The sequence below is a fragment of the Brassica rapa genome, chromosome A05 (genome assembly GCF_000309985.2).
Source record: "Brassica rapa cultivar Chiifu-401-42 chromosome A05, CAAS_Brap_v3.01, whole genome shotgun sequence".
Taxonomy (NCBI): domain Eukaryota; kingdom Viridiplantae; phylum Streptophyta; class Magnoliopsida; order Brassicales; family Brassicaceae; genus Brassica; species Brassica rapa.
In genome coordinates, this window is record NC_024799.2 from 27,257,975 (window position 1) to 27,280,547 (window position 22,573).

The window sequence follows — 22,573 nt, forward strand, 5'->3', positions numbered from 1 at the left end:
TGTTCAACAACGATCCAAGCATTTAATAGAGATGAATTAAAGAAAGGAAAACATAAGAGTTTAAGATGAAATAAAAACCTTAAACAAACATACACTTACCATATTGCTCGATATATATATTTGTATATATTGTATCTTTTGAATGGAAATGTCGTCTATTTTAGAGTTTTACATATTAATCAAATAGTTAGAAGCGACAATAGAAAGAATGAGACATCTTTGTCAATTACGTGAAAGCTAGGAACTTGCTCTCAGGATTGTCCCAATAATCTTCATGCCACGTAATCACGCTCTTCAGTCAAAAAAAAAAACACATTGCACATAAGAGTAGAGGCACAAAGATTCAAGGATTACATGTAAACGAGAGAATAACGATTCACTACTTTGCTGAGGAAATCAACTCTGAAAAGAACCTGAAATGGCTCTCCTTCTCTGCGTGGAGCTGGATTTTTTTAAAAGAAACAACAAGACATGATACAACAGTTCAGGGGATAATTAATAACAACAGCAAGATGTTAAGACTTGCCTCTTTCCAGTGGAAATTGTTGAGAGCAGTATCATGTCCGTAGCTATTGTTATTACCATATCGGGTGTGTCCATATTCGTCTCCCATTAGCATCATTGGTGTTCCCTGATATCATTTGATCAAGGGTTGGTCTTATATAAGATTGTTAACAACAATATCATGTTATGTTGGCAACAGTTTTACCTGAGAAATCATCAAAGCTAAATGAAAATTCTTCATTTGTCGAACACGTAAGGACTTGAGGGCCAAAACCAATGTTTCATCCGGCTGTGTCCAGATCGAGTCCCGATTCCACTTCATTTGCCTTGGTTTTGACTGCTTATTCAATTGTTGTCAGGTTTTGCTTTCGCTCCCTTGTCTCACTCCCAGCGACTTGCATGCTTTTGAAGAAGCTGCGGCAAAGTATCCTAGTCCTAAAAATCAGGAGCAGCTTATGAGGAGCTTGTTGATGTTAGGTACTGGTAACAACTTAAAAGCACTTGCTGCTCAAAAGAATTTGATGCTATCACCAATGTCACTGGTAAGGCAGCTTCTCTTCACAGTTAATTATGTCCAAATAAACATTAGCTTATCTAATAACTTGCTGTTGTCTTCAGAAAGATCGTGTCTACCCGCAAGCACGTCAGAAACTAAAGCCAATGAAGGTGAACCAATAGGATGAGCCAGGGTATTGTGAGGTGAAGCCATAGAAGCTGTGAGTGGATTGTACATAACATAAACAGGTTACTTGAGAGGTGTAAGATAGAGAAGCAGTGTCCTTACCTCCCTTATCACATTACTTGTTAAATCCTTAAGATAGAAATAGATAAGTGCACAATACATTACATACATGGACAAGGGAACCTCTCCCCCAAACCTTCAATGTTGTCATAAACAAATGGTTTTTGATTTAGGACAATGTTTGAAACAAAACATATTATTACTTTTAGTTAGTACTTTTGTCGGCTTTCTACAAATAACGTGGAGGAGAGCCTTTTAGATCTGCTGATCAAATTTAATTAAACTGGATCTTTAAATCGGAGAATATATTAGCACCGACTATACATGTGCAAGCAAACCTTCATATCACTGGTTGATATCTGATACGAGTCTTCCTACACGTGAACCAGTACTGGAACTATCAGTGTATTGTTGTCCAACTTGAGAAAAAAAATATCTGCGGAAAATTAGTAGAACCGCTAAATACAAAAGGAAAATGTAAAGAAAGATACAAAAGTGTGACAACGCATAAAGGAAAATAAACTAAAGGTGTAAAATCATGAGATCTCTGTTGAACACAGATCCATGAACTTTGTCACCTTCTTCTAGGTGCATGCAGGTCCCTCACATCAAAATATCAATTATTTATATAAGTTTTTTTTGGTTTCGCTTATAAATGATTATGATTGCTTACCAGTCACGTGTTTCATACATGTATTATAGTTACGGTCAGTCAGTATTCTTCAGTTAAATACATATGTAGACAGGCGACACCGGTACTGTTGATGAAATGCACGATGATATCAATGACAACCAAACAGAAGTAAACAGCATTTTCTTTGGCGCCAACAGATAATCGTCCTGACTTATCAACTTGTCTGCCAAGTGCTAAATCTAGGAGATTAATAGTAAAATTTAGGCCCGGGCAGCGGACGTTAGGATCTTTGGATCGGGTTCGGGTCATTCCTCTCAGATCCGGATCCTAGACATTTGGACCTAATATATACTTATAATTTCTGGTTCGGGTTCGGATAGGTTCTTTTCGAGTCCGGATACTTAGTATCTGAAAATGACACAAAATACCCTAACTCCATCAAATTTAGTTAAAATTTGTCATATATATTTAAAATTTCACAAAATAACTTAAAATAAACTACTTTTACTTAAAATAAAACATTTTAAACGTTAATTTTACATTTAAAATTTCATATTAATGAAAATGCTATAAAATAATAACAAAGATCGTTAATAAAAATATATTTTAACCAAATTATAAAATAAAATATAAAATATAGAGCACACAAATTATTGTTTTGGATATTAATGTTTTAAAGTCGGGGATCAATTTTTTCGGACCGGTTTATTCGGGTTTGTTCTTTTTGGGTCCGTGTTTATTCGGGTTGGATAGAAGAATTTAGGATCCAATAGGTATTTATAAATTTTCGGTTCGGTTTCAGATCGGTTCGATTTGGATTTATGGATCTAGATAAGATAATATGCCCAAGCTTAATTAAAATTGTAAGAAAATAGAAGATATTTTAATACTAGTCATTGTTTGTCAGGAGATAACTCGTCTACGGAAAGGTCCACCGTAACTTTAGTGAAACATCTAGAGTGATCTAAATAACGACTATAAAGGCGCCAAATCGATTTACCTTCTTCCCTAACAACCACCTTACGTTACGAATCCTCTCTGTATCTTCTCGACGCTGTGAACCGTACACGTGTAACTTTCTATTTCCAGGAATCTTTTACTTTCCGTTTAATCTCCCTCCGTCGCCGTGAACCATTTCTCTCTTCTTCTTCTTTCCAAAATGAGCCATTAGCGAAATTGATTCGGAGCTTCTGAAATTAATCTTCCTCTCTGTTTAATCCTTTCGTCGGATTTTGCCAAATCGGAGAAATTTTATTTCCGGAAGCTATAAGATCACTCTTCAACGTTATTAATTTAGGAAGGAGATTCACTCTTTTGTGTAAAAATTTGTTTTTTTTTTTTTGTTAAGGCTGTGGTTAATTGCTAGGAATGCTGATTAAGTTTGACCTTATTTGATTAAGCTTGCTCTGATGGGGATCTTACAAAAGATTAATGTCTTGTTGAGAAAATTACTAGTTTTCAAATTTGTTAAAAAAAAAATTATTACAATAAAGCTTACTGTCCTAAAATCTCAGGTTAAAGAATTGGGGGTGCATCATTCATAGATTAAAGGGTTTCGTTTCACTTGTCGTTTACCATTATAAAAAAAAAAAAAAAATTTCTTTTTATGATTCTGAGATTTTTTTTTTTTTGTTTGTTTGGTGCGTGTGGTGATACAGGAGTTTGTTTGGGCATGGAGGGTCCAGAAAGATAAGAGATATTTAATTCTCACTCTTCTGTGGTCTTTTAAAATAGTTTTGCTCTGTCTTACGTAAACACAATAATAAAAAAAAAAAAAATAGTGGAAGAAGGAAAGTGGTTAAAGAAGAAGAAGATGACAATGCTGGCTTCTCTTTACACCTCCTTAACGACTAAAATGCTGTCCGTGTCCACCTCTGATCACGCCTCTGTTGTTTCATTGAATCTCTTCGTTGCGCTTCTCTGCGCTTGTATTGTCATTGGCCATCTTTTGGAGGAGCATCGATGGATCAACGAGTCCATCACTGCTTTGTTGATTGTAAGTTCACTTGGAGCTCCTAAGTATGTCAATGTGTCATCTTTATTGAAGTTTTAGCTGTTTTGGTTGCAGGGGCTTGGCACTGGAGTCGTTATTTTGTTGATGAGTAGAGGGAAAAGCTCACATCTATTGGTCTTCAGTGAAGATCTTTTCTTTATATATCTTCTCCCACCCATTATATTCAACGCAGGGTAAGTGATTGAGCATTTGCGTCTAATCTTTCGGCGATAGTTTTGCTTATTTTTGGTCTTAAAACTCCACTTGGTAGATATTTTTTTGTAGTTGATGGGTTTGGTTTGGTTGTAAATGGGAAAATAAAATTAAAATATTCGTTTAATGCATTATTGCTGATTCTATGAATATGCTTTGGAAGTACTTATGATTGTGACTGCATGATAGGACGAAGGTTTAATGTGTCTGGATCAATTTTAGTTTGATTTATTTATCTACCTGTAAATATACGTGGTCCTGGCTATGTCTTTGTCGTTAATGCATATAAGGTTCAGTTTTTTTTGTTTGTTGATATTGTTTTTGAGATCTTTCTCTGTCTCAATAGTTTTTTACTGTCTTGTTTTTTTCAGGTTCCAAGTTAAAAAGAAGCAGTTTTTCCGCAATTTTGTGACTATTATGGCTTTTGGCGCCATTGGGACTATAATCTCTTGCACTGTGATATCTCTAGGTACCTTTACTTCCCACTCCTTGTAATTGGTTCGGATTAGTAACTGTGATGTGATTCATTGGTATGCTTGTGATGTTTTGTATCAGGCGCTATTCATTTCTTTAAGAAACTAGACATTGCGACCTTTGACTTGGGAGATATCCTTGGTAATGCTTAAACAATTTGTTCCTTTTGTTCCTATCGCTTTGTGTTATTCGTTAGTGATTTGTTTTGTGTTTATATCTCAGCAATCGGCGCCATATTTGCTGCAACAGACTCTGTTTGCACGCTGCAGGTAATGCATGTTTCTCTAAGTAGCAGAACAGGACTAGAATCGAATTACTACTTAAAGCTCTTGTTTGTTTTGGTGATACAGGTTCTCAATCAAGATGAGACGCCTTTGCTTTACAGTCTTGTATTCGGAGAGGGCGTTGTGAATGATGCCACGTCAGTTGTGCTCTTCAATGCGATCCAGAGCTTTGACCTCACCCACCTTAACCATGAAGCAGCTTTTCATTTTCTTGGAAACTTCTTGTATCTGTTTCTCTTGAGCACGGTTCTTGGTGTAGCAGTAAGTCCTTTTTTTCCTTCTCTATCGCATTTTCTTCTGGCTACTGCTTACACGCTATTTTCATCTTGCAGACTGGTTTGGTAAGTGCTTATGTCATCAAGAAGCTTTATTTTGGAAGGTACGTAATTAAATTTTAGCTTCATATGTGACTTTCTATAAAGCCGTTTGTAATGTGATCTGAACTGGATGTTGTCTCAGGCACTCGACTGATCGAGAGGTTGCCCTCATGATGCTTATGGCATATCTTTCATACATGCTTGCTGAGGTTAGATTCTGTGAATTTCTTTTTTATCACTTTCATCCGAATGAATCCATTTAGTAATGTTTATTTTGTTTTGATTGCAGCTATTCGCCTTGAGTGGTATTCTCACTGTGTTCTTCTGTGGTATTGTGATGTCCCATTACACGTGGCACAACGTAACCGAGAGCTCAAGAGTAACTACCAAGTAATACAATCTCCATCTTTTGCTTGAAGTCATTTTCCATAATCAGTTCTTACTCTGTGCATTTACTTTGATACAGGCATACCTTTGCTACTTTGTCGTTTCTAGCGGAGACTTTTATTTTCCTTTACGTCGGGATGGATGCATTGGACATTGAGAAGTGGAGATTCGTGAGTGACAGGTGAACAGAGAACAATTAAACTCTCCTCTCTTATCTTTTCATGTTGCCTTGGCTATCTATATATTTGTTATCTGAATGTCTCCTTTGTTTTGGCTATGAAACAGCCCGGGGACATCGGTTGCAGTGAGCTCAATTCTGATGGGTCTAGTCATGCTTGGAAGAGCAGCTTTTGTGTTTCCTCTTTCCTTCTTATCAAACTTGTCCAAGAAAAATCAGAGCGAGAAGATCGATATCAAGCAGCAAGTACTAACATTCTACTTTTATCTATTTGAATTTACATTTCTGTTGGATAGTGAATACTTATTTATCTGTATTCTTTGCCTTCATCTATAGGTTGTGATCTGGTGGGCTGGTCTGATGAGAGGTGCTGTCTCTATGGCTCTTGCCTACAATAAGGTAAACTGAAACCTTAGTGAGATTTAGCAAACAGCCACATGATGATTGGTGAATATCTCTCTTAACTTGTTTTCTAATGCAGTTTACAAGATCAGGCCACACTGAATTGCGCGGGAACGCAATCATGATTACCAGTACTATAACCGTTTGTCTTTTTAGCACCATGGTAAGATTTTTTTTTTTACTTTTCAGGTACTTGTAAAATACTATATGCATTTGTCCGTATTGATGTTTAATCCAGAGACAATCTCTTGTTTTGTTTTGTTGTGTTTCCAGGTGTTTGGTATGTTGACCAAACCGCTCATTAGACACCTGATGCCCCATCAAAGCACGACGACCAGTATGTTGTCCGACGACAACACTCCGAAGTCTCTCCACATGCCGCTCCTCGACGGCGAGCAGCAAGATTCATTCGTTGAGTTCTCTGGGAGCCACCATGACGTGCCGCGACCAGACAGCCTTCGCGGTTTCCTGATGCGTCCAGCACGCACTGTGCACCACTACTGGAGACAGTTTGATGATGCATTCATGCGTCCTGTGTTTGGTGGTCGCGGTTTTGTTCCCTTCGTCCCTGGTTCTCCGATTGAGAGAAGCACCCATGATCTCAGTAAACCTTGAGAAATATTGTAGAAACCTTATAAGAAAACCCAAAAAAAACTTCATCTTCCTTCTTATATAGTCAGTGAGTCACTACTACTGGTGATGTAAAGCTTTTTTTCTTTTTCTCTTTTTGTTCTTCAAATTTATTTGTGTAAATTTATTTCACTATTATTATTACAACTTATCATTATTAGTGGATGAATATGAAGCTTCTTTCATTTTGAGAGACGTTTGGAGTTTATGTATATTTTTGTTTGGTTCCAACGTAACAACACTGTGTATGCTTTTACCTTTCGCTCATGGGGATGTTGTTGTTAGTTAGGAACTTGACTTTGGGGGTGATTGGTTAGGCTTTACCTCCTTACTTTAGCTTTATTTACTTTTAAATCAAACTTTACCAATCATCTATAATATCAAATAAATTAGATAATCATAATTAAAAACATCTACAAATATTTAATTCAATTTTGGGTGTTGTAAAATTATTGAAATATTTTAAACAAAATATATATTATTTACATATCACATTTTAAATAACAATAAACTTTGAGAATTTATAAAAAATATTAATATAAATTACTTAATTGATAAAAAATAATTATTTTATATATACATCACATATTTCACATATTTATTTTAAAATATCTACAACCTACAATTTACAGGTACAACAAATTTAACTACAACAAAAGTTTCTGCAAAAAAATATATAGTAACAACTTTATATATACAATCAATTTACTTCTAACTAAACTTTTACAGTTAAAATTTTAGAGCCACAGTTGAACCAATCATCACCTTTGTCTCTTTCTATTAAGATCTCATTGGTAAGGTATGTGTAGTGTTTGGTTCAATCCAATATTTTAAAAATCAGACCGGAAGATGAATTAAAAAATTATTTAGGTTACGGTTCTATATAGTTTGACCGGATCAAATTTGGTTCAATAATTTAGTCTAATATATTTTAATACTATATAAATTTTAAAATAATTTTAATAAACATGATACATAATTAAAATATAAATAAATATTAAATATAAAATATTGTAAATATAAATTAGTTTTTTGTTTGTATAGTTGATTTATGAATTTTTGATGGTCTTTTAGTCAGTTCAATAGCTCTGAGAACTAATTCAGCTCCAGCCATCAGTTATCAAATATCTTATTTGACTTGAGGCCCATCTTAAGGCCCAATACACATTATCTAAAACCGCTCCCCGGAGCTATTCGTCTTCCCCGGCGAAGTTTGCAAAAAAATCAACTTTGGGAAACCAAACAAAAAGGTGCGATTTTGATCGCAGACATGAAGGTTATGGACAAATGGGTCGCCGAATTTTTCATCCGCTGTCAAAAAAACCCTAGGGTTTCTCCTACAAACCTGCTCTCCGCGCTGAAATTCAGAGAGTCCGCCGGCGACTGCTCGTACCTCAAGAAGTCGTCTGTTCTACGGGAAATCTCCGATTCGTTGATCCGCGGCAACGTCGCCGAGGGAACGCTCGACCTACTCGAGACTCTCGAGAAGCTTCATCGAGGCTCAGTACTCACGGAGTCTCACAAGTTCGCTTATTGCTGGACGGCTGTTGAGTGCACGGTTAGGTTGATGTGGCCGTTGTCTGCTTCCGAGGGTTTATACGGGGACGCTGTCGAGAGGATATGGACGAAGAGGATTGGTGTTTTGAAGGAGAGAGGGAGCGGTTTGGTAAGCGAGGAGTTGTTGAAATGGGAGGCTGATCTGAGGAAGGCTGTTGAGGATGATGAGGTGTATAAGCGGATTCGAGAGAGTAACGTTAGGTACACTGCCGTGTGTTTCTTGAATCAGCTTCTCAAAGAGCAGTGGGCAGTGCTTGGGAGCTGCTCTCTTGAATCAGTTGCTCAGAGGATGCTTCTTAAGAGCCGCAAGGCTGTTGATAAGGGCACTAGGCGTTTGGATGAAGGAGAGAAGGAGAATGGGGAGGACAATAGAGATGTTCACGGAGTGGAATGTCCCCAACATGCAGCAGAGGAGGAGGAGGAGAGGACAATGGGCGTACAAGAACAAGAACATGAACCAAGTCTTGATGAAGGGGACAAAATGGTTGCTCGAGAGCTGAAGGATTTTTTGTTAGAGATTCAACGACAGATGGACCCTTCCTCCACTAGGCAACTGCAAGAACCTAACAATGCAAATATCACTCCTCCTCAGCCTTCAAGGAGCGTTAATAGGACTGGAACAAGCGGTCAAGTGAGTAAATTTTCCTTCCAAGATAGATCTCTATGGTTCGGTTCATGAAGTTTGTGGTTTAATTGTGTAGCAACAGGATAGTGCAAGTGAGAATAGAGTTCGACCTCATCTACCTACCCCGGAACCTCTGAATGTATCCCCATTGAAGAAGAAGAGGGCAAATCCTGCACCCAGAAGGATAAAGAAATTTTGGACGCCTGAAGAAGTGGCAGTTCTGAGGGAAGGAGTAAAAGAGTATGTCTACTACTACTCTATAATCAAGTTTCAAGAAGCTGAGCTTGGCTCTCACTTTATATGTTTGATGTTGTTGTGCAGGTATGGTAAATCATGGAAAGAGATAAAGAATGCAAACCCTGAAGTATTGGCAGAGAGGACTGAGGTGAGAGAGCATGTCACTTTTGTGTTACTCATCTGAATTATCTTATATGCGAATTGTAAGTGGTACTAAAAGGTTTGTAACTTTTGGTAGGTGGATTTGAAGGATAAATGGAGGAACTTGCTTCGGTAGCGGTAACAAGTTTTATATTGCTATGGAGGTTTTTTTGCGTGCGTGACATATCATCAGCTGTGGAGAAGATGGTATTAGAAAGGGTCTTTTCACATTTTGTGTTGTGACAAATATTAATTCGGCCGGTATGGTTTGGTTAAGACTTGTTGAGAGACGTGTGGGGTTTTTTGATGTATAATTAGTCTGTGTTTAGAACGAAACAAGACTTGTTGCGTATGCTTTTTTAACTTCAGGAGGTTTGTTGTTGTTAGTTAGGAACTTGACTTTGTCTCTTTCTCTCAAGATCTGATTGGTAAGGTCTGGGTGGTACTGTTTGGTTTAATATGTTTTGACTATTGAGTCATTGTGGCCCATTGACTTTAAATTAGGCTGGTATATTTTTTGGTTTAAAACCGGTCTGAGATAGTGCAATTTCGATTCAGTCAATTTTAAATTCTTCAAGGTAATGGGCTGAATACTTGTATAGTTTTAAGACTTAACAGGCCTTAAAAGGCCCATGTTATCATAAAACGTCATTGTTTAGAGTGCACCAAGCTTATAAAATGTAGCCAGGCCTTAAAAGACTTAACAGGCCTTAAAAGACTTAACATTCCTTAAAAGGCCCATGTTATCATAAAACGTCACCGTTTTGAGTGCACCAAGCTAAATGTAGCCAGGCCTTAAAAGACTTAACAGGCCTTAAAAGGCCCATGTTATCATAAAACGCCGTTGTTTTGAGTGCACCAAGCTTATAAATGTAGCCAGCTACCTCGGGACATCACGCTCTTTGTACACTCCGCCATCTCTCTCTCTCTCGAGCAGATCTCTCTCGGGAATATCGACAATGTCGACCACTTTCTGCTCTTCCGTCTCCATGCAAGCCACTTCTCTGGTAATCTCATCTCCTTCTTGTGTTCCCAGATCGCTCTGATCATACTTTCTTTTAGATCATTTGCCTCTGATCTGTTGCTTGATGTTTGTTAACTCTCCACGCATGTTTGATTATGTTGAGAATTAGAAAAAAAATGTTAGCTTTACGAATCTTTAGTGATCATTTCAATTGGATTTGCAATCTTGTGTGACATTTGAGGCTTGTGTAGATTTCGATCTGTATTCATTTTGAATCACAGCTATAATAGTCATTTGAGTAGTAGTGTTTTTAAATGAACATGTTTTGTTGTATTGATGGAACAAACAGGCAGCAACAACGAGGATTAGTTTCCAGAAGCCAGCTTTGGTTTCAACGACTAATCTCTCCTTCAACCTCCGCCGTTCAATCCCCACTCGTTTCTCAATCTCCTGCGCGGTATGTTCTCATTCTCAGCATTTATTTCGAGCTTGCTTGTCATGGTACTCTCTCTAATTGTCTATTTGGTTTATTAGGCCAAACCAGAGACGGTTGAGAAAGTGTCTAAGATAGTTAAGAAGCAGCTATCACTCAAAGACGACCAAAAGGTCGTTGCGGAGACCAAGTTTGCTGATCTTGGAGCAGATTCTCTCGACACTGTAAGTCATCAATCATTCTCTTATGTGAATAAAGAGAACTTGAAGAGTTTGTTTTTAACATATTAACTGAGTGTTTTGCATGCAGGTTGAGATAGTGATGGGTTTAGAGGAAGAGTTTGATATCGAAATGGCTGAAGAGAAAGCTCAGAAGATTGCTACTGTGGAGGAAGCTGCTGAACTCATTGAAGAGCTCGTTCAACTTAAGAAGTAATTTTAGTATTAAGAGCAGCCAAGGCTTTGTTGGGTTTGTTGTTTTCATAATCTTTCTGTCATTTTCTTTTTCTTTAATGTGTCAAGCGACTCTGTTGGTTTAAAGTAGTATCTGTTTGCCATGGATCTCTCTCTATTTGTCGACTGAAAACTTTTGGTTTACACATGAAAGCTTGTTCTTGTTCTTTCTTAAATCGAAATGCCAAATGCGAGATTAGGGAATCTTGTATTAACACATACATAAGTCAAAGAGTAGGCCCTAAGATGACAATTTATAGACAATCCTATTCACATTGTATATACAGGTTATGATTATTCCCAATCAGCGTCAAAGAATCCAGCATCTTTCATCTCTGAATAGTAGACATTCTCCAAGTTCACATCTTCCTCCTGCACCAAAAACCAGTACTAAATCATGAACATTGCAATAATCACATGCCTAGGCGAGTGTTTTGGTGATGTGGTGTTAGTGATAGTGATACTGATGGTGCTAGAGCGGTTAAGAAGGATTTACATGGAAGAAGTCTGCAAGGAAAGTAACATAGAGAAGATGAAGATAGGAGTGGTAACAAACACTTGTGATCCCATACAGCCTCCCAGCATTTTTCAAATGTTATTTCCTTACATAAAGAAACAAGAGAAGTCTGACTAGATGATATTTATATAGGATAAGTGTTTTACCATAAGCCAAAGTGAGCGCCGTTTGCCGCAAGAGCTAACCAGACAGTACACGTTTGGCATATATCTCATCAACATGATCTGAAAAGTAACATATCACAGTTAATGAACACAATGGTTACCTTGAGAAGCAAATCAAGACCTATAACAAGCCCAGAGATGAGGAAAGTCCGTGTCAACGCTTCACAGCCATTCGCGTAGTTTCCTTGGAAGAGAAAGGCCACCAACCAAACTTACTTCCAGAAACAACACTCCAAATGTTGTCAACAAAGTCAATAGATTCCAAACTACTTCGTTACAGGGTTGTATAGATAATATAATAGAATAGTGGGAAGATAGTATAAATAAAATAAATAAAAGGTCCTATCGGTAAATAGTTTATAATATCGGGGGCGTATATAAAGTATAAAAGAAACTCTTCTCCAATCCGACCGTTGAAAATCACTCTCAATCTCTGGCGTAACGACCGGATCGTTCGCGCGTAATTTTCGCTGCTATAAATAGAAACTTTCCTCTTCTGTTTCTCGATCAAAATTTTTTTTTGGAAAAATTAAGTTTGAATCTATCGTAGATGCTGTGACAAAAAAAAATTGTTTTATCGAAGATGAGAAACATGAGGCCTGTTCATGCAAGGAACCAGACCACGGATCCATCTTCGCCGATGATGACGTCTCCTCTGATGAATCGTCACGCACGGACAGGATCCAACGCTGGACCAGCATCTAACGCCAAGAAAGCACAGACGAAAGCAGCAGCTCAGAGACTCGCGGCTGTGATGTCGAACCAAACAGGCGACGATGAAGACAGTGATGATGACCTTTCCTTTGACTACAACGCTGTCGGAAGCATTGGTCTCGCTGCCGGAAGATCTCATCCTTCTCGGTCTCCAATGGTAATAAAAATAACTCAGTTTTTATTTGTGTAAGGATTGTATGTGACTAAAGATCCCCAGTTGAGTAGTGACCGTAAGGACAAAAGTAATATTATATGCTGTGGTTTCGAGATTATATATTAACAAAAAAGAAAAAAAAAAAGATTGTATGTGAAGTGATAATTTTATTTTCTTGAATGACAGATCAAGAAACCTGTTGCAAGGCGCCCGCAAATGGGAACTCCACAGTTAGCTGATGACGACAATGAAGATGATGATTTCAGTGTGGATGTATCAAGTGGCAGACCTAGTATTGGCCTTTCTGGTGGCAGAGCAATAAGACCTAAGTCTCCTGTAGTGGTGAGCTTACTGCAAGATCATTATCTAACCAAATGTGTATTATGTTCATATGCTTAATTCATTTCGGCGCAGACTAAAATTGCACCACCGAGACGTACACAACCAGTAAATGAAGATAAGAAGAAGGATGATGATGACGATGATGATGATGTTGTTTCAGTTGATTATACCATTGGTAGACCAAGTATTGGGCTTGGAAGTGGGAGGACAATGAGACCACAGGCTTCTATGGTATTGTCTGAATACTTGAAATGTTCATGTCCTGTCTTTTTTTTTTTTTTTTAAATATCAACTTGAGCTTAACGTTTAGTTGGTAAGCGCAGAACAAAGTCCAACCACAAGGACGTCCAGTGATGGCAGTTCAGCCTACTGATGAGGAAAACGAAGATGATGAGGCTCCATATGTGTACACAAGTGGCGTTCCAAGTGTTGGACTTGCTGGTGGAAGGGCTGCACGGTCACGCTCTCCTCTGGTATGTTTTTGAATGTGTTATTTCTAGTTTTTGCTGGTGAAACTTGACATGTTATTTTCTGTGTACTTTCTACAGAAAAAAACCCCTCCACTGAGGCATCCACAAGTAATAGCTCAGCCGCCATCTAGTGGAGACAGTGATGCTGATTATGATGAGGCTTATACTAGTGTCATGCCTAGTATAGGACTTGCTGGTGGACGGTCAATGAAACCTCGCACTCCTTTGGTAAAAATCTAGTTCATAGCAACTAATTTAAACATGGTTATAATACTAATAAAAAAAATCATGAATGACTTTGTTTTGTACTAAAATGATATTATGAATCAAGAACCAGTTTAAGATTTTAATACATCATTATCTATGTAACACTGCCATTAACCAGAAAAGTAGTGTGTGTAGTTAACTTTGTTTATGGTTACTTGGTTAGTGCTTTATTGCTATTACGTTATCTGAGACTTGGTTTAATTTTTTGCAATAGTCAATTCGTACAAAGGAACAACCTCAGACAGGAGTTCCAACTTCAGGTAACCGATCCTCATTCGGTGAGGATTCAACATTACCTCAGACAACAACAAACCAAGTGGACCACCAATCTCCATCAGCACGTTCTGCCTTCTCTAACAAATCATCTCAGTCTCTCAACGCTATGGATCAACCTCCCTCGGCGCGTTCATCTTTCAGTGGTCGTCCCATAAGGACAGTGCCTTTAATGCCATCTTCGGTGCCTATATCACTCAAACCAGTCACTCCTGCTTTTCAATCTGACACGCCAACCAATCTTAGAAAAGACAAAAGGTAACTAAATGATAGCTTGTCCGAAGACACTCACTGAGCCATCATTCTACACATTTCAGTGTGGTCTTAGTTCAGTGTATTTCTGTTCAATAGTAGGTTCTCCATTGATTTGGGAAGCTCAGGCAACTTAAGAGAGTTAGGAAGTCAACGTTCTACTTCAGCTTTACAAGATGAGGTTTGACTTCTTCAGAAATTTCATGAAACTGATTCGCCTTATGATTGGTTTAACTAGAGTTTATACAATTTTATTCACTAGTTTTTTTTTTTTGATTGCAGGTTGATATGTTACAAGAAGAAAATGAAAGTTTGTTAGGCAAGGTGATGCCAGTAAATTTTCACATTTAGTGTTAATATGCATTAGTTACTCAATTTTATTATATCAATCTGGTAGATTCTATTTGAGTTAGATAAATTTTTTGCATCCTATCCTAATTTGTGCGTCCCCAGCTTCGACTTGCAGAAGATAAGTGTGAAGAAGCAGATGCAAGAGCTAAGCAACTTGAGAAGCAGGTAATAAGCAGGTGGTTCATAGAAGTCCTTTTCTTACATAAACTGTTTGTTTTTTGCCTCAAGCTTTAAGACGCTTTTTCGTTAGGTTGAGATCCTTGGAGAAGGTGTTACTATGGACGCACGTCTTTTAAGCAGGCAAGCTTCACTTCTATCTAACTTCTTGATGACGTTATGACAAAATTTTCTAATTATGTAATGGTGTTTCTTGTTTCAGAAAGGAGGCAGCTCTGCAACAGAGAGAGGTCAGTTGCTATTTATAGTTCTAGTTTAGATATTGACATAACCGAGAGATCTTATCTCTTTCCAGGCTGCTTTGAAAGTTGCATCACAAACTCGTGGAGGAAAGAGAGAAGATGTTTCAGCTCTTCGTACAGAAGCTGAGGTACTTAACTTCTTTTGTTGTTCATACTGGTAACTTAAATGATACTACCTTTTTTATTATCTTGAAACTGGATTTTAGATTGCTAGGGAGGAAGCAGCATCTTCTTTAGAGCAGCTTCACGAAGTTGAATCAGAGCTTAACTCTCTTAAGACCTTGACCAAGAGATTGATATTGACTCAGGAGGAGATGGTATGCTATTTTTATAGATTTAAAACGTATCCATAAGATGCTTGTTAAGTCGATAGCTTCTTATTTATATCTTTTATATTAGGAAGAGGTTGTTCTGAAGAGGTGCTGGCTTTCACGTTATTGGGGCTTATGCGTTAGACATGGTAGTTACCTTACTCTTGCACATGTAATCTATAAACAGATTATTCATAGTGATTCTTCTACTGTTGTTATGGCAGGGATTCAAGCAGACATTGCACGAGCCAAACACGAGTACTGGTCATCATTTGCACCCCTTCCTCTAGAGATTGTTCTTTCCGCAGGACAAAGAGCTAGGGAGATAGTTTCACGTTGTAATATTTTTAACCTGCACAAACTTAACCGCTGTTTTTTTTAATACATAGTTCTGATCTTGCTTGTTACTTACCATCTGGTCTTTAACACCAAGCAGCTAACAGCACTCTTAGAGAAAGAGAAAAATCATTTCAAAATCTGCATGAAACTTCTGGTGAAGGAAATGTAGAAAGCATGGTATGGGTTGAGAAAGGTTTGAGAGAACTGGCTGCACTAAAGGTATGAAAAAAAAAACACTGAACATAACAACTCTCTTCTTGTCTTTAGATTTAAGCTCTCATCTTTGTTTCGTTTGCTATGTATAAAGGTTCAGGAGGCAGTAGCATATGTCATGGCTCAAAATAGACGGAACTCATCATCCAAGATTTTTGTTTCAGGTGATATAACCAAACAAACATCTAAGCTTAAGTTGAATATGATGTTTCACCTTTTTCTAATCCATATTTTATTTTCCAAACAATTCATAGATGAAGTGAAACTGCCAATGGATGGACAGTTTGAAGCCTTTGGTAAGTTCGTAATTTTTTCAAGATCATCTGTTCTTGTACACTATCATGCTAAGCACTCGTGTAATATGATTTTTTTTTTTAACTTATGATTTGGCTCTTAAATGTCCCTTTGCAGAGTTAAGTGACGATGAAGTTGAAGATGTGAGTTTTAAGCAGGTACGTAAAAGACAAACACATCAATTTTCTGTGTTAATGTAACACGTGGGAGTTGTCATATGACATTAATCTTATTGTGGCTTTACTTAAATACACACACAGGCATGGCTTTCATATTTTTGGAGGAGAGCAAAGAACCATGACATTGAAGCTGATCTGGCGGATGAGCGTCTCCAGTACTGGATAAACCAAGGGACTCGATCTGCAACTTCACAGGACGCTGTTGATGGTACAGTACTCTTACTCACCAACTCTCAATGTCAATGAGATTCTAATGCAACCAAAGAGAAGAAAAAATAATAATTTCTATTTCTCATATGAATGTGAAATGCAGTTGAAAGAGGACTAATGGAGCTGAGGAAGCTGAACATAGAGTCACAGCTTTGGCAAAAGTCAAGAAAAGGACTTGATCATGAATCTAATCCTTCTTCTCATGTTGAACTCTCTTTCTGAATCTTTTCTTTTTTACACACACCACAGCTATAACAACAACATCATATTTCTCATTTTAACTCTCATTTGGTCTTAGGAGATTATTATTGAATTTGTGAATTTTAAGCAGTTTACATATAAAAATATCAATTGTGTATTTGATATAATCTCAAACTGTCTTTTAAAGTTAAGCTAAACTATATTGTGCTAATGAGAGACAAAAGTAATGTTATTGTGTTAAGCATAAACCGGATATGAGAAGAAAAAGTGAACCAAAATACGGTTTATATGTAAACCGAGCGAGAGAGAGTGATTAAAGGTTATCTATGGCTCTTTCGAAACTTAAATGACAGATTCGAAATAATAGAAAGTATTAAGGACGTAAATGTAATATTCTCACAAGTTAATAGATCGGAGAGAGCTTCGAACATCGTGTGCTCGTCGAGAGAGAGAAAGAGAGAAAAATGGTGAGAGAAGTGGCGGAGAGCTGTGTAGACACCATGCTAATGGAGATGGTGGCGATGTACAGCGGCCGATTCTACGCTAACAAGCCGGAACTCGCCGCTCGGAGGATCGAGGCCATCGGTTATCAGGTCGGCCACCAGCTCTCCGAGAGGTTTGTTACTTTGATCATCGTCTGATCTCGATATAATTCATCCTTACTACTGAGATTAAGTATTGATTCTAGATCTGAGGAGTTTGTATTGTTGAGATGATTCGCTGATTGTGGATTTATCATTTCTCGTTTGTAATTGGCCATGAATGCGTGAGAAAGGTGGTTGATGGGAAGATCAATCGCGCTAATTCGAATTGTTCATTTCATTTGGGGAGTATTTGGGGGTTTAGGGAATGTGATAATTTTAGGGATTTGAGATCAATTTTGGTACTGAAACGAAGATCTTGCGCTTTGTGGAGTTCTGTGACCTATGAGTTATCAGAAAATCAATTAATTTAGAATTTAAACTTGTTCTTGTGTCTATGGTTTTCGTTTATCATCAATGGTTAGCCTCTGAGAATCGCTATGAATTTGAATCATAGATCACCTGCCCTGAGGAAACTCAGTTTAGTTTCTCACTGTTTTAGTGGCTTCTCTGAGAATCGCTATGAATTTGAATTTTAGATCACCTGCCCTGAGGAAACCAAGATTAGTTTCTCACTGTTTTAGTGGCTTAATCAATGTTTTAGTGGCTTAATCAATAGCTGGCCTCTGAGAATCGCTATGAATTTGAATCTTAGATCACCTGCCCTAAGGAAACTCAGTTTAGTTTTAGTGGCTCAATCATTCTACCTTTGCAATGTTTTACCTTAGGAAAGGCTCATTTACTGTCTCAGTGTTGTGAAATAGTAGATAGTGCATTTTTCTTGTGACTAGGTACACTATGGAAAGACCAAGGTTCAGCGACCATCTAGAGGCAATCAAGTTTATCTGTAAAGACTTCTGGTCTGAGGTCTTCAAGAAGCAGATTGATAATCTCAAGACTAATCACCGGGTAATGATTTCCCTCTGCAAAACAAAAGAAGGAGAAGCTCTTCTCGTGTTTGTGTTTTTTGACAAATGTTTTCTTCAGGGTACTTTTGTATTGCAAGACAACAAGTTCAGATGGCTATCTCGCGTCTCAATCGACCCTTCGTCTGAGAAGGAAACCGAAGATCCGTCTACTCCGGGGGAAAGCAAAGCGGCACAAGCGGTGAGCATGTACCTGTATTTCCCATGTGGAATCATAAGAGGTGTCCTCTCCAACTTGGGGATACCTTGTGCTGTCTCTGCTGACATATCCAGCCTTCCCACTTGTGAGTTCACACACCCTTCCTTTATCCTTTTTCTTTTTGGAGAAATATAGAAAGTTGTTAAAACTGATTCTTAGTTTAGTACCAAAACTATCTGAAACAAATTGAGTTTTGGTCACGTTAAGTGGCTCATTGTGACTATCTTTCTTATGTCCTCACAGGCTCTTTCGTGATCCGGGTCAAGGCTTGATACTGGCATTAGCTTGAGTCCTCCTCACTTTCAGACTCCAGCTCGGCTTTATGGTTTTCAAGAAAGATTAGATTCTTTGTGCCCTTACGCAGACTTCTTAAGCTGCGACTTCTGTCAAAACACACAAACTTTTGAATTCTCCAAAACTTGCTGTAAAACATTATATGAATGCCTTAATGGGCCTATCTCTCCCTCAAAAAGCCTGTTATGTAACCCACCACAACTTTACATATCGTATTTATCGAGGCGGACCAGGTATGGTTCAGTGGAATGTTTTACAAAAATTGATCGGAATCAAACCGAACATAAATCTAAACTATCCGGTTTTAGAATAAACCGGAGAGACGACCGTCCCTGACTCTATAGCCTTAACGTTCTTTTTTTCCTCTTTGACTGAGCAAATCTCCCTCCATTTATTATCCTCTTGTCTTCTTCCTCCTCCTCCTCCTCCTAGAAGAAACTCTGCAAGTCGAAGCACAAAGGTGAACACTTTAATTCTCTATTCAACCTCTCTCCTTGCCTCACCCTTTCTCTCTGCATTGTTTTTTTCTTTCCCCCATTTTGATCCAAATTAGGGTTTTCGATTTGTCTTCCTATGACTTGCTTTTAGTTATCTTTCACTTATAGCCATCTCAAAAAATCAAGAACCACTTTTCAAATTCGACATTTGTGGTTGAGATTGAAACAATGTGTGCATTTTTGGAGTTTTTTTTTTTTGCAGATTTTTAAGGGGTTTTCATCAATGGATAAAGCAGCAAGTCATGAAGAACTAATTATGGAGAAGCTCGACAAATCACTTAGAGGCGGTGCCTCTGAGATGCTGTTCTCCATTACTCAACTGAGAGGTATACATAAGCATAACAAGATGGTTGAAGCCAACCTCAAGAGTAGATCCAAAGCGCTAGAGCTAAAGGAGAAGGAGCTCCAAACTCTGAGCTCAGAGCTTAAACAAAAGGTTGAAACTTTCGAGAAGGAGAAGGCTGAAGCTGGTGATATGAAGAAGCTGGTGGAAGAGTGTGCGGAAGAGCTGAGGTTGAAGAGAAACGAGCTGACGGCGAAGCTTGACACGTCTTCAAGGCTTCAGAGAGAGATCGAGGTGAAGAGGAGCCAATGGACGCAGCATTCGGCTGAGATTGGGAGGCTTTGCAGCGAGACGAGTAAGAAGAGGAACGAGTTGGCTGTGACTCTTGAGCAGGTTAAGGAATGTGAGAAGCGGTTTAAGATGAAGTCGTTGGAGTTGGCTTCTAAAGAGAAGGACTTGGAGGGTGTGAGAGAGTCTATTGAGGTTTCTGATTCTGAGCTTGAGGTGAAACAGAAGATGGTAATATCTCTAAACAATGAGATTGACTCCAAGTCCAAAGAGTCAAGGGAGATCAAAAGAGTGATTGAGCAACAAACCAGTGAGCTTGTTGTCATCCAAAAGCAGCTTGATTCTATCAGAAGCTCCTCTGAGATGGAGGAAAGAGCTAAAGAGATTAAAGATAAAGAAAAGGAGCTGGAGCTGCTTAAGCATCAGATAGAGTCAGAGGAGAAGAAACTCCTTCAGCTCAAGAGAGAAAAGGAAGTGGTGACAGGTATAAAGAATAAAGATTTGGAGCTGACTCTTTCCAAGATTGAAGAATCCAGCCAGCACATTGCGGATGTGAATGAGAAGCTGGAGTCTCAGCGGAGACAGCTCGAGATGCAGTCAGTTGAGCAAGTTTCTAAACAGATGGAGTTGGAAAGTCTTCGAGAATCAAGCAAGCGCTTGGTATGTGACCTTGACGTGAAAGAAAAGAGGTTACAAGAATTAAACAATCTGATAAAGCTCTCTGGTGAACAGCTTAACTTGAAATCCAAAGCGCTGGGGGAGATTGAAAGAGAGCTCAAGCTCAAGAGACGCTTAAGACAAATGAGCACTGTGCTTGTTAATCGTCAGAAGCAACCTATCAGCAGTCAGCAGAATGTAGAAGAAGAAACTGAACTGATAGATACTCTCATGCCTGATGGAATCTCAGCTTCTCTTACGCGCCACGAAGTCTCCAGCGTCCTTAGAGCTACACCAAATCCAGCAGGATTTGTTCTGGAACAAGTGCAGGATGGAATTAGAGAAGGATCAACTTTTCAAGACAAGTTCTTGGAGACCTTGGTTCTTATTTTTGAGGAGCTAGTCAAAATTCAAGGACCGGACGAGTCTCAGCTGCTGCAGCTCCAAGCCACAGAAGTGGCAACTCTGTGGAAAGAGAGGATAACCATCGAAGCTCCAAAATCAACTCTCGAGGCTTTGGCCTTTCTTCTGTTCATCATTGCATATGGATTAAAGACACTGATCAATGAAGAAGAAACTGCTTTGCTTGCTTCGTCTATTGCTCAGTACGGACAGGCTCCAAGACTCTTTGTATATCTGAGTCTCAACCCTAAGATCCGAGGTTAGTTTTTGTAGCCGTGAGATAAAAGAGTTAAAAATAATGAAGTATGGTTAACTCTTTTTTTTTTTTTAAATCTTTTGCAGAGTTTGTTGAAGAGCTCATCAAGAAAGGCTTGTATATTCCTGCAGTTAGGCTTATCTGTTTGTTTAATCTTGATAAAGAGGATGAAGACGTATCCTTCTCACGTTCAGAGCTCTTGAAGAAAGAGATCATCACTTTCAGACGTTCTGCCCTGGAAAATAGATCCACTGAATCCTCACAGGTTGTTCACTCACCTGATCTTGTAATTGATTAGTCAAAATAGTTTAATCTATGTTTGTTTCTTCCTTTAGGAGAAAGAGAGAGATGGTGGAAGACTGAGAGCTATACTTGAACTTGTGGCGGATTACAAGCTTAAAATAGATCTCCCAGGGGACCTCATCGCCAAGCTCATGGTTGAAGGAGAGAGGTCAGCCCCTGTAGCTCATTGCTCTGTCATACATGTCGCCTCCTCATCAAATCCACAAGCTGGGTTGAAGAAGAAGAAACAGTTGGGACAGACAAAAACTGTACTGGTAAAACATACTGGTGTAAAGCAGGAGAATCTTGGTAAGCGTTCTTATCTTATATCTCTTTGTCCTTTATTTTGATAAAAAAAGACAAAACTTTCTTGTTCTGTTTTTAGGTTATGTAATGGTGTTTGTTCTTGGAGTTTCAGGTACAACTTTGCCAGCTGATGTTAAGTCCATCAAACTCCGAGCATCGTCCAGTCACACGTATCAGAGGAGAGGGAACTGAAGAAAAGGTTAACACTTATCAGGAGGAGGGATTTTGCTAATTAAGTGTTAAAATAACCGTAGTTGTATGACTTGTGTCTGAGGTTAAAAAATATGTTATTTGCATCTTGTAAGTTCTAATGTTATGGTCTGTAATAAGGCTAACTAGTAGAAACTAAACAGAGAGTGTGACTCTTTTGTATTGGTAGGTCTTTTGGCTCTGGTTAGATTGTGTCTCATGTTATCTATGGCTTGAACCTTTGATTGTATCTATCATATCAATCGTCTTCTTTTTTTGTTATGGTAAACGTGAGCTTTTAGGACTAACCATTAGTAAGAAAAGAAAAAAACACTTCAAAATTCTCACTGTCAAGGTAGCTTACTAGCTTCAAGTCTGGTTCGTGGTTCGTCTTTTGGATGTGGTCTTGTTGCGGGAGCATCTACTTTCTCTTCCTAGAAGCTGTGTGTTTCTAGTGGGGTTATTAGCGTCGCAGTGGTTCCGTCCTTCAGTTCTTCTCTTGCGAGGAGGTGGCCATTTTTCAGTCGGTAGATGCTGAGTTTGGGATGCGAGTGTCCGCGTGTAAGAATTGGAGGT

The 22,573-nt window shown here is 38.4% G+C and overlaps 7 protein-coding genes and 1 long non-coding RNA gene across 11 annotated transcripts; 6 read left to right on the forward strand and 2 right to left on the reverse strand.

Moving 5' to 3' along the window:
- Window positions 1-73: 73 nt before the first annotated feature.
- Window positions 74-2,630, reverse strand: LOC103870863 (isoamylase 3, chloroplastic-like). Its single transcript, XM_009149040.3, has 4 exons — window positions 710-2,630; window positions 527-631; window positions 384-442; window positions 74-292 (listed from the first exon to the last, which is right to left on the reverse strand). The coding sequence occupies exons 1-4, from the start codon at window positions 824-826 to the stop codon at window positions 286-288; spliced, it is 288 nt and encodes a 95-aa protein (XP_009147288.2). The 5' UTR covers window positions 827-2,630; the 3' UTR covers window positions 74-285.
- A 285-nt stretch (window positions 2,631-2,915) lies between these two features.
- Window positions 2,916-6,949, forward strand: LOC103870864 (sodium/hydrogen exchanger 2). Its single transcript, XM_033291886.1, has 15 exons — window positions 2,916-3,164; window positions 3,539-3,876; window positions 3,949-4,067; window positions 4,458-4,555; window positions 4,642-4,701; window positions 4,783-4,829; window positions 4,911-5,105; window positions 5,177-5,223; window positions 5,304-5,370; window positions 5,451-5,551; window positions 5,628-5,729; window positions 5,834-5,972; window positions 6,063-6,125; window positions 6,208-6,291; window positions 6,402-6,949. Exons 2-15 carry the CDS (start codon window positions 3,694-3,696, stop codon window positions 6,741-6,743), a joined length of 1,647 nt encoding a protein of 548 aa, XP_033147777.1. The 5' UTR covers window positions 2,916-3,164; window positions 3,539-3,693; the 3' UTR covers window positions 6,744-6,949.
- Window positions 6,950-7,778: 829 nt separating this feature from the next.
- On the forward strand, window positions 7,779-9,829 carry LOC103870865 (nuclear receptor corepressor 1). 2 transcript variants are annotated; one of them, XM_009149042.3, is made up of 4 exons: window positions 7,779-8,946; window positions 9,017-9,180; window positions 9,262-9,325; window positions 9,416-9,829. In XM_009149042.3, exons 1-4 carry the CDS (start codon window positions 8,029-8,031, stop codon window positions 9,452-9,454), a joined length of 1,185 nt encoding a protein of 394 aa, XP_009147290.1. In that variant the 5' UTR covers window positions 7,779-8,028; the 3' UTR covers window positions 9,455-9,829. The 2 variants fall into 2 exon arrangements, with proteins under 2 accessions (XP_009147290.1, XP_009147291.1); XM_009149043.3 differs by having other exon boundaries at window positions 9,023-9,180.
- A 416-nt stretch (window positions 9,830-10,245) lies between these two features.
- LOC103870868 (acyl carrier protein SF2, chloroplastic) lies at window positions 10,246-11,270 on the forward strand. Its single transcript, NM_001301992.1, is given in 4 exon segments — window positions 10,246-10,325; window positions 10,632-10,739; window positions 10,817-10,939; window positions 11,025-11,270. Coding segments are annotated over 4 exon segments (405 nt in total). The 5' UTR covers window positions 10,246-10,277; the 3' UTR covers window positions 11,151-11,270.
- Window positions 11,020-11,740, reverse strand: LOC103870866. The gene is made up of 2 exons (XR_633449.3): window positions 11,664-11,740; window positions 11,020-11,539 (listed from the first exon to the last, which is right to left on the reverse strand). It is a non-coding gene; the product is annotated as an uncharacterized LOC103870866 (long non-coding RNA).
- A 638-nt stretch (window positions 11,741-12,378) lies between these two features.
- Window positions 12,379-16,957, forward strand: LOC103870869 (coiled-coil domain-containing protein SCD2). 2 transcript variants are annotated; one of them, XM_018658747.2, is made up of 21 exons: window positions 12,379-12,719; window positions 12,903-13,058; window positions 13,131-13,289; window positions 13,382-13,531; window positions 13,607-13,756; window positions 14,010-14,326; window positions 14,420-14,501; window positions 14,603-14,644; window positions 14,774-14,836; window positions 14,922-14,971; window positions 15,051-15,078; window positions 15,144-15,218; window positions 15,297-15,407; window positions 15,490-15,550; window positions 15,626-15,739; window positions 15,838-15,959; window positions 16,048-16,117; window positions 16,208-16,249; window positions 16,365-16,405; window positions 16,508-16,634; window positions 16,740-16,957. In XM_018658747.2, exons 1-21 carry the CDS (start codon window positions 12,432-12,434, stop codon window positions 16,856-16,858), a joined length of 2,367 nt encoding a protein of 788 aa, XP_018514263.1. In that variant the 5' UTR covers window positions 12,379-12,431; the 3' UTR covers window positions 16,859-16,957. The 2 variants fall into 2 exon arrangements, with proteins under 2 accessions (XP_018514263.1, XP_033147773.1); XM_033291882.1 differs by having other exon boundaries at window positions 15,490-15,739; window positions 16,048-16,249.
- Window positions 16,958-17,203: 246 nt separating this feature from the next.
- On the forward strand, window positions 17,204-19,028 carry LOC103870870 (trafficking protein particle complex subunit 6B). The gene is made up of 4 exons (XM_009149046.3): window positions 17,204-17,453; window positions 18,210-18,327; window positions 18,406-18,628; window positions 18,787-19,028. Exons 1-4 carry the CDS (start codon window positions 17,302-17,304, stop codon window positions 18,813-18,815), a joined length of 522 nt encoding a protein of 173 aa, XP_009147294.1. The 5' UTR covers window positions 17,204-17,301; the 3' UTR covers window positions 18,816-19,028.
- A 77-nt stretch (window positions 19,029-19,105) lies between these two features.
- LOC103870871 (coiled-coil domain-containing protein 146) lies at window positions 19,106-22,273 on the forward strand. Of its 2 annotated transcripts, none has more exons than XM_009149048.3 (5): window positions 19,106-19,297; window positions 19,537-21,223; window positions 21,307-21,485; window positions 21,556-21,811; window positions 21,921-22,273. In XM_009149048.3, exons 2-5 carry the CDS (start codon window positions 19,558-19,560, stop codon window positions 21,998-22,000), a joined length of 2,181 nt encoding a protein of 726 aa, XP_009147296.1. In that variant the 5' UTR covers window positions 19,106-19,297; window positions 19,537-19,557; the 3' UTR covers window positions 22,001-22,273. The 2 variants fall into 2 exon arrangements, with proteins under 2 accessions (XP_009147296.1, XP_018514898.1); XM_018659382.2 differs by having other exon boundaries at window positions 19,118-19,297; window positions 19,521-21,223.
- The last annotated feature ends 300 nt before the right edge of the window (window positions 22,274-22,573 follow it).

What these genes read in the sequence shown, in the direction of transcription:
- LOC103870863 (XM_009149040.3), bottom strand. Translation starts at nt 826, where the DNA reads ATGAAGTGGAATCGGGACTCGATCTGGACACAGCCGGATGAAACATTG. An exon ending in TAGCTTTGATGATTTCTCAG is followed by an intron (nt 632 to 709) that starts GTAAAACTGTTG and finishes AAATGATATCAG; the next exon opens with GGAACACCAATGATGCTAAT. An exon ending in ACAATTTCCACTGGAAAGAG is followed by an intron (nt 443 to 526) that starts GCAAGTCTTAAC and finishes AAAAAAATCCAG; the next exon opens with CTCCACGCAGAGAAGGAGAG.
- LOC103870864 (XM_033291886.1), top strand. Translation starts at nt 3,694, where the DNA reads ATGACAATGCTGGCTTCTCTTTACACCTCCTTAACGACTAAAATGCTG. An exon ending in ACTCTGTTTGCACGCTGCAG is followed by an intron (nt 4,830 to 4,910) that starts GTAATGCATGTT and finishes TTGGTGATACAG; the next exon opens with GTTCTCAATCAAGATGAGAC. An exon ending in TGGAGATTCGTGAGTGACAG is followed by an intron (nt 5,730 to 5,833) that starts GTGAACAGAGAA and finishes GCTATGAAACAG; the next exon opens with CCCGGGGACATCGGTTGCAG.
- LOC103870865 (XM_009149042.3), top strand. Translation starts at nt 8,029, where the DNA reads ATGAAGGTTATGGACAAATGGGTCGCCGAATTTTTCATCCGCTGTCAA. An exon ending in CTGAGGGAAGGAGTAAAAGA is followed by an intron (nt 9,181 to 9,261) that starts GTATGTCTACTA and finishes GTTGTTGTGCAG; the next exon opens with GTATGGTAAATCATGGAAAG. An exon ending in TATTGGCAGAGAGGACTGAG is followed by an intron (nt 9,326 to 9,415) that starts GTGAGAGAGCAT and finishes AACTTTTGGTAG; the next exon opens with GTGGATTTGAAGGATAAATG.
- LOC103870869 (XM_033291882.1), top strand. Translation starts at nt 12,432, where the DNA reads ATGAGAAACATGAGGCCTGTTCATGCAAGGAACCAGACCACGGATCCA. An exon ending in GACCTAAGTCTCCTGTAGTG is followed by an intron (nt 13,059 to 13,130) that starts GTGAGCTTACTG and finishes ATTTCGGCGCAG; the next exon opens with ACTAAAATTGCACCACCGAG. An exon ending in CTTCAGCTTTACAAGATGAG is followed by an intron (nt 14,502 to 14,602) that starts GTTTGACTTCTT and finishes TTTTGATTGCAG; the next exon opens with GTTGATATGTTACAAGAAGA.
- LOC103870870 (XM_009149046.3), top strand. Translation starts at nt 17,302, where the DNA reads ATGGTGAGAGAAGTGGCGGAGAGCTGTGTAGACACCATGCTAATGGAG. An exon ending in GGCCACCAGCTCTCCGAGAG is followed by an intron (nt 17,454 to 18,209) that starts GTTTGTTACTTT and finishes TCTTGTGACTAG; the next exon opens with GTACACTATGGAAAGACCAA. An exon ending in CATATCCAGCCTTCCCACTT is followed by an intron (nt 18,629 to 18,786) that starts GTGAGTTCACAC and finishes ATGTCCTCACAG; the next exon opens with GCTCTTTCGTGATCCGGGTC.
- LOC103870871 (XM_009149048.3), top strand. Translation starts at nt 19,558, where the DNA reads ATGGATAAAGCAGCAAGTCATGAAGAACTAATTATGGAGAAGCTCGAC. An exon ending in TCTCAACCCTAAGATCCGAG is followed by an intron (nt 21,224 to 21,306) that starts GTTAGTTTTTGT and finishes AATCTTTTGCAG; the next exon opens with AGTTTGTTGAAGAGCTCATC. An exon ending in TGTAAAGCAGGAGAATCTTG is followed by an intron (nt 21,812 to 21,920) that starts GTAAGCGTTCTT and finishes TTGGAGTTTCAG; the next exon opens with GTACAACTTTGCCAGCTGAT.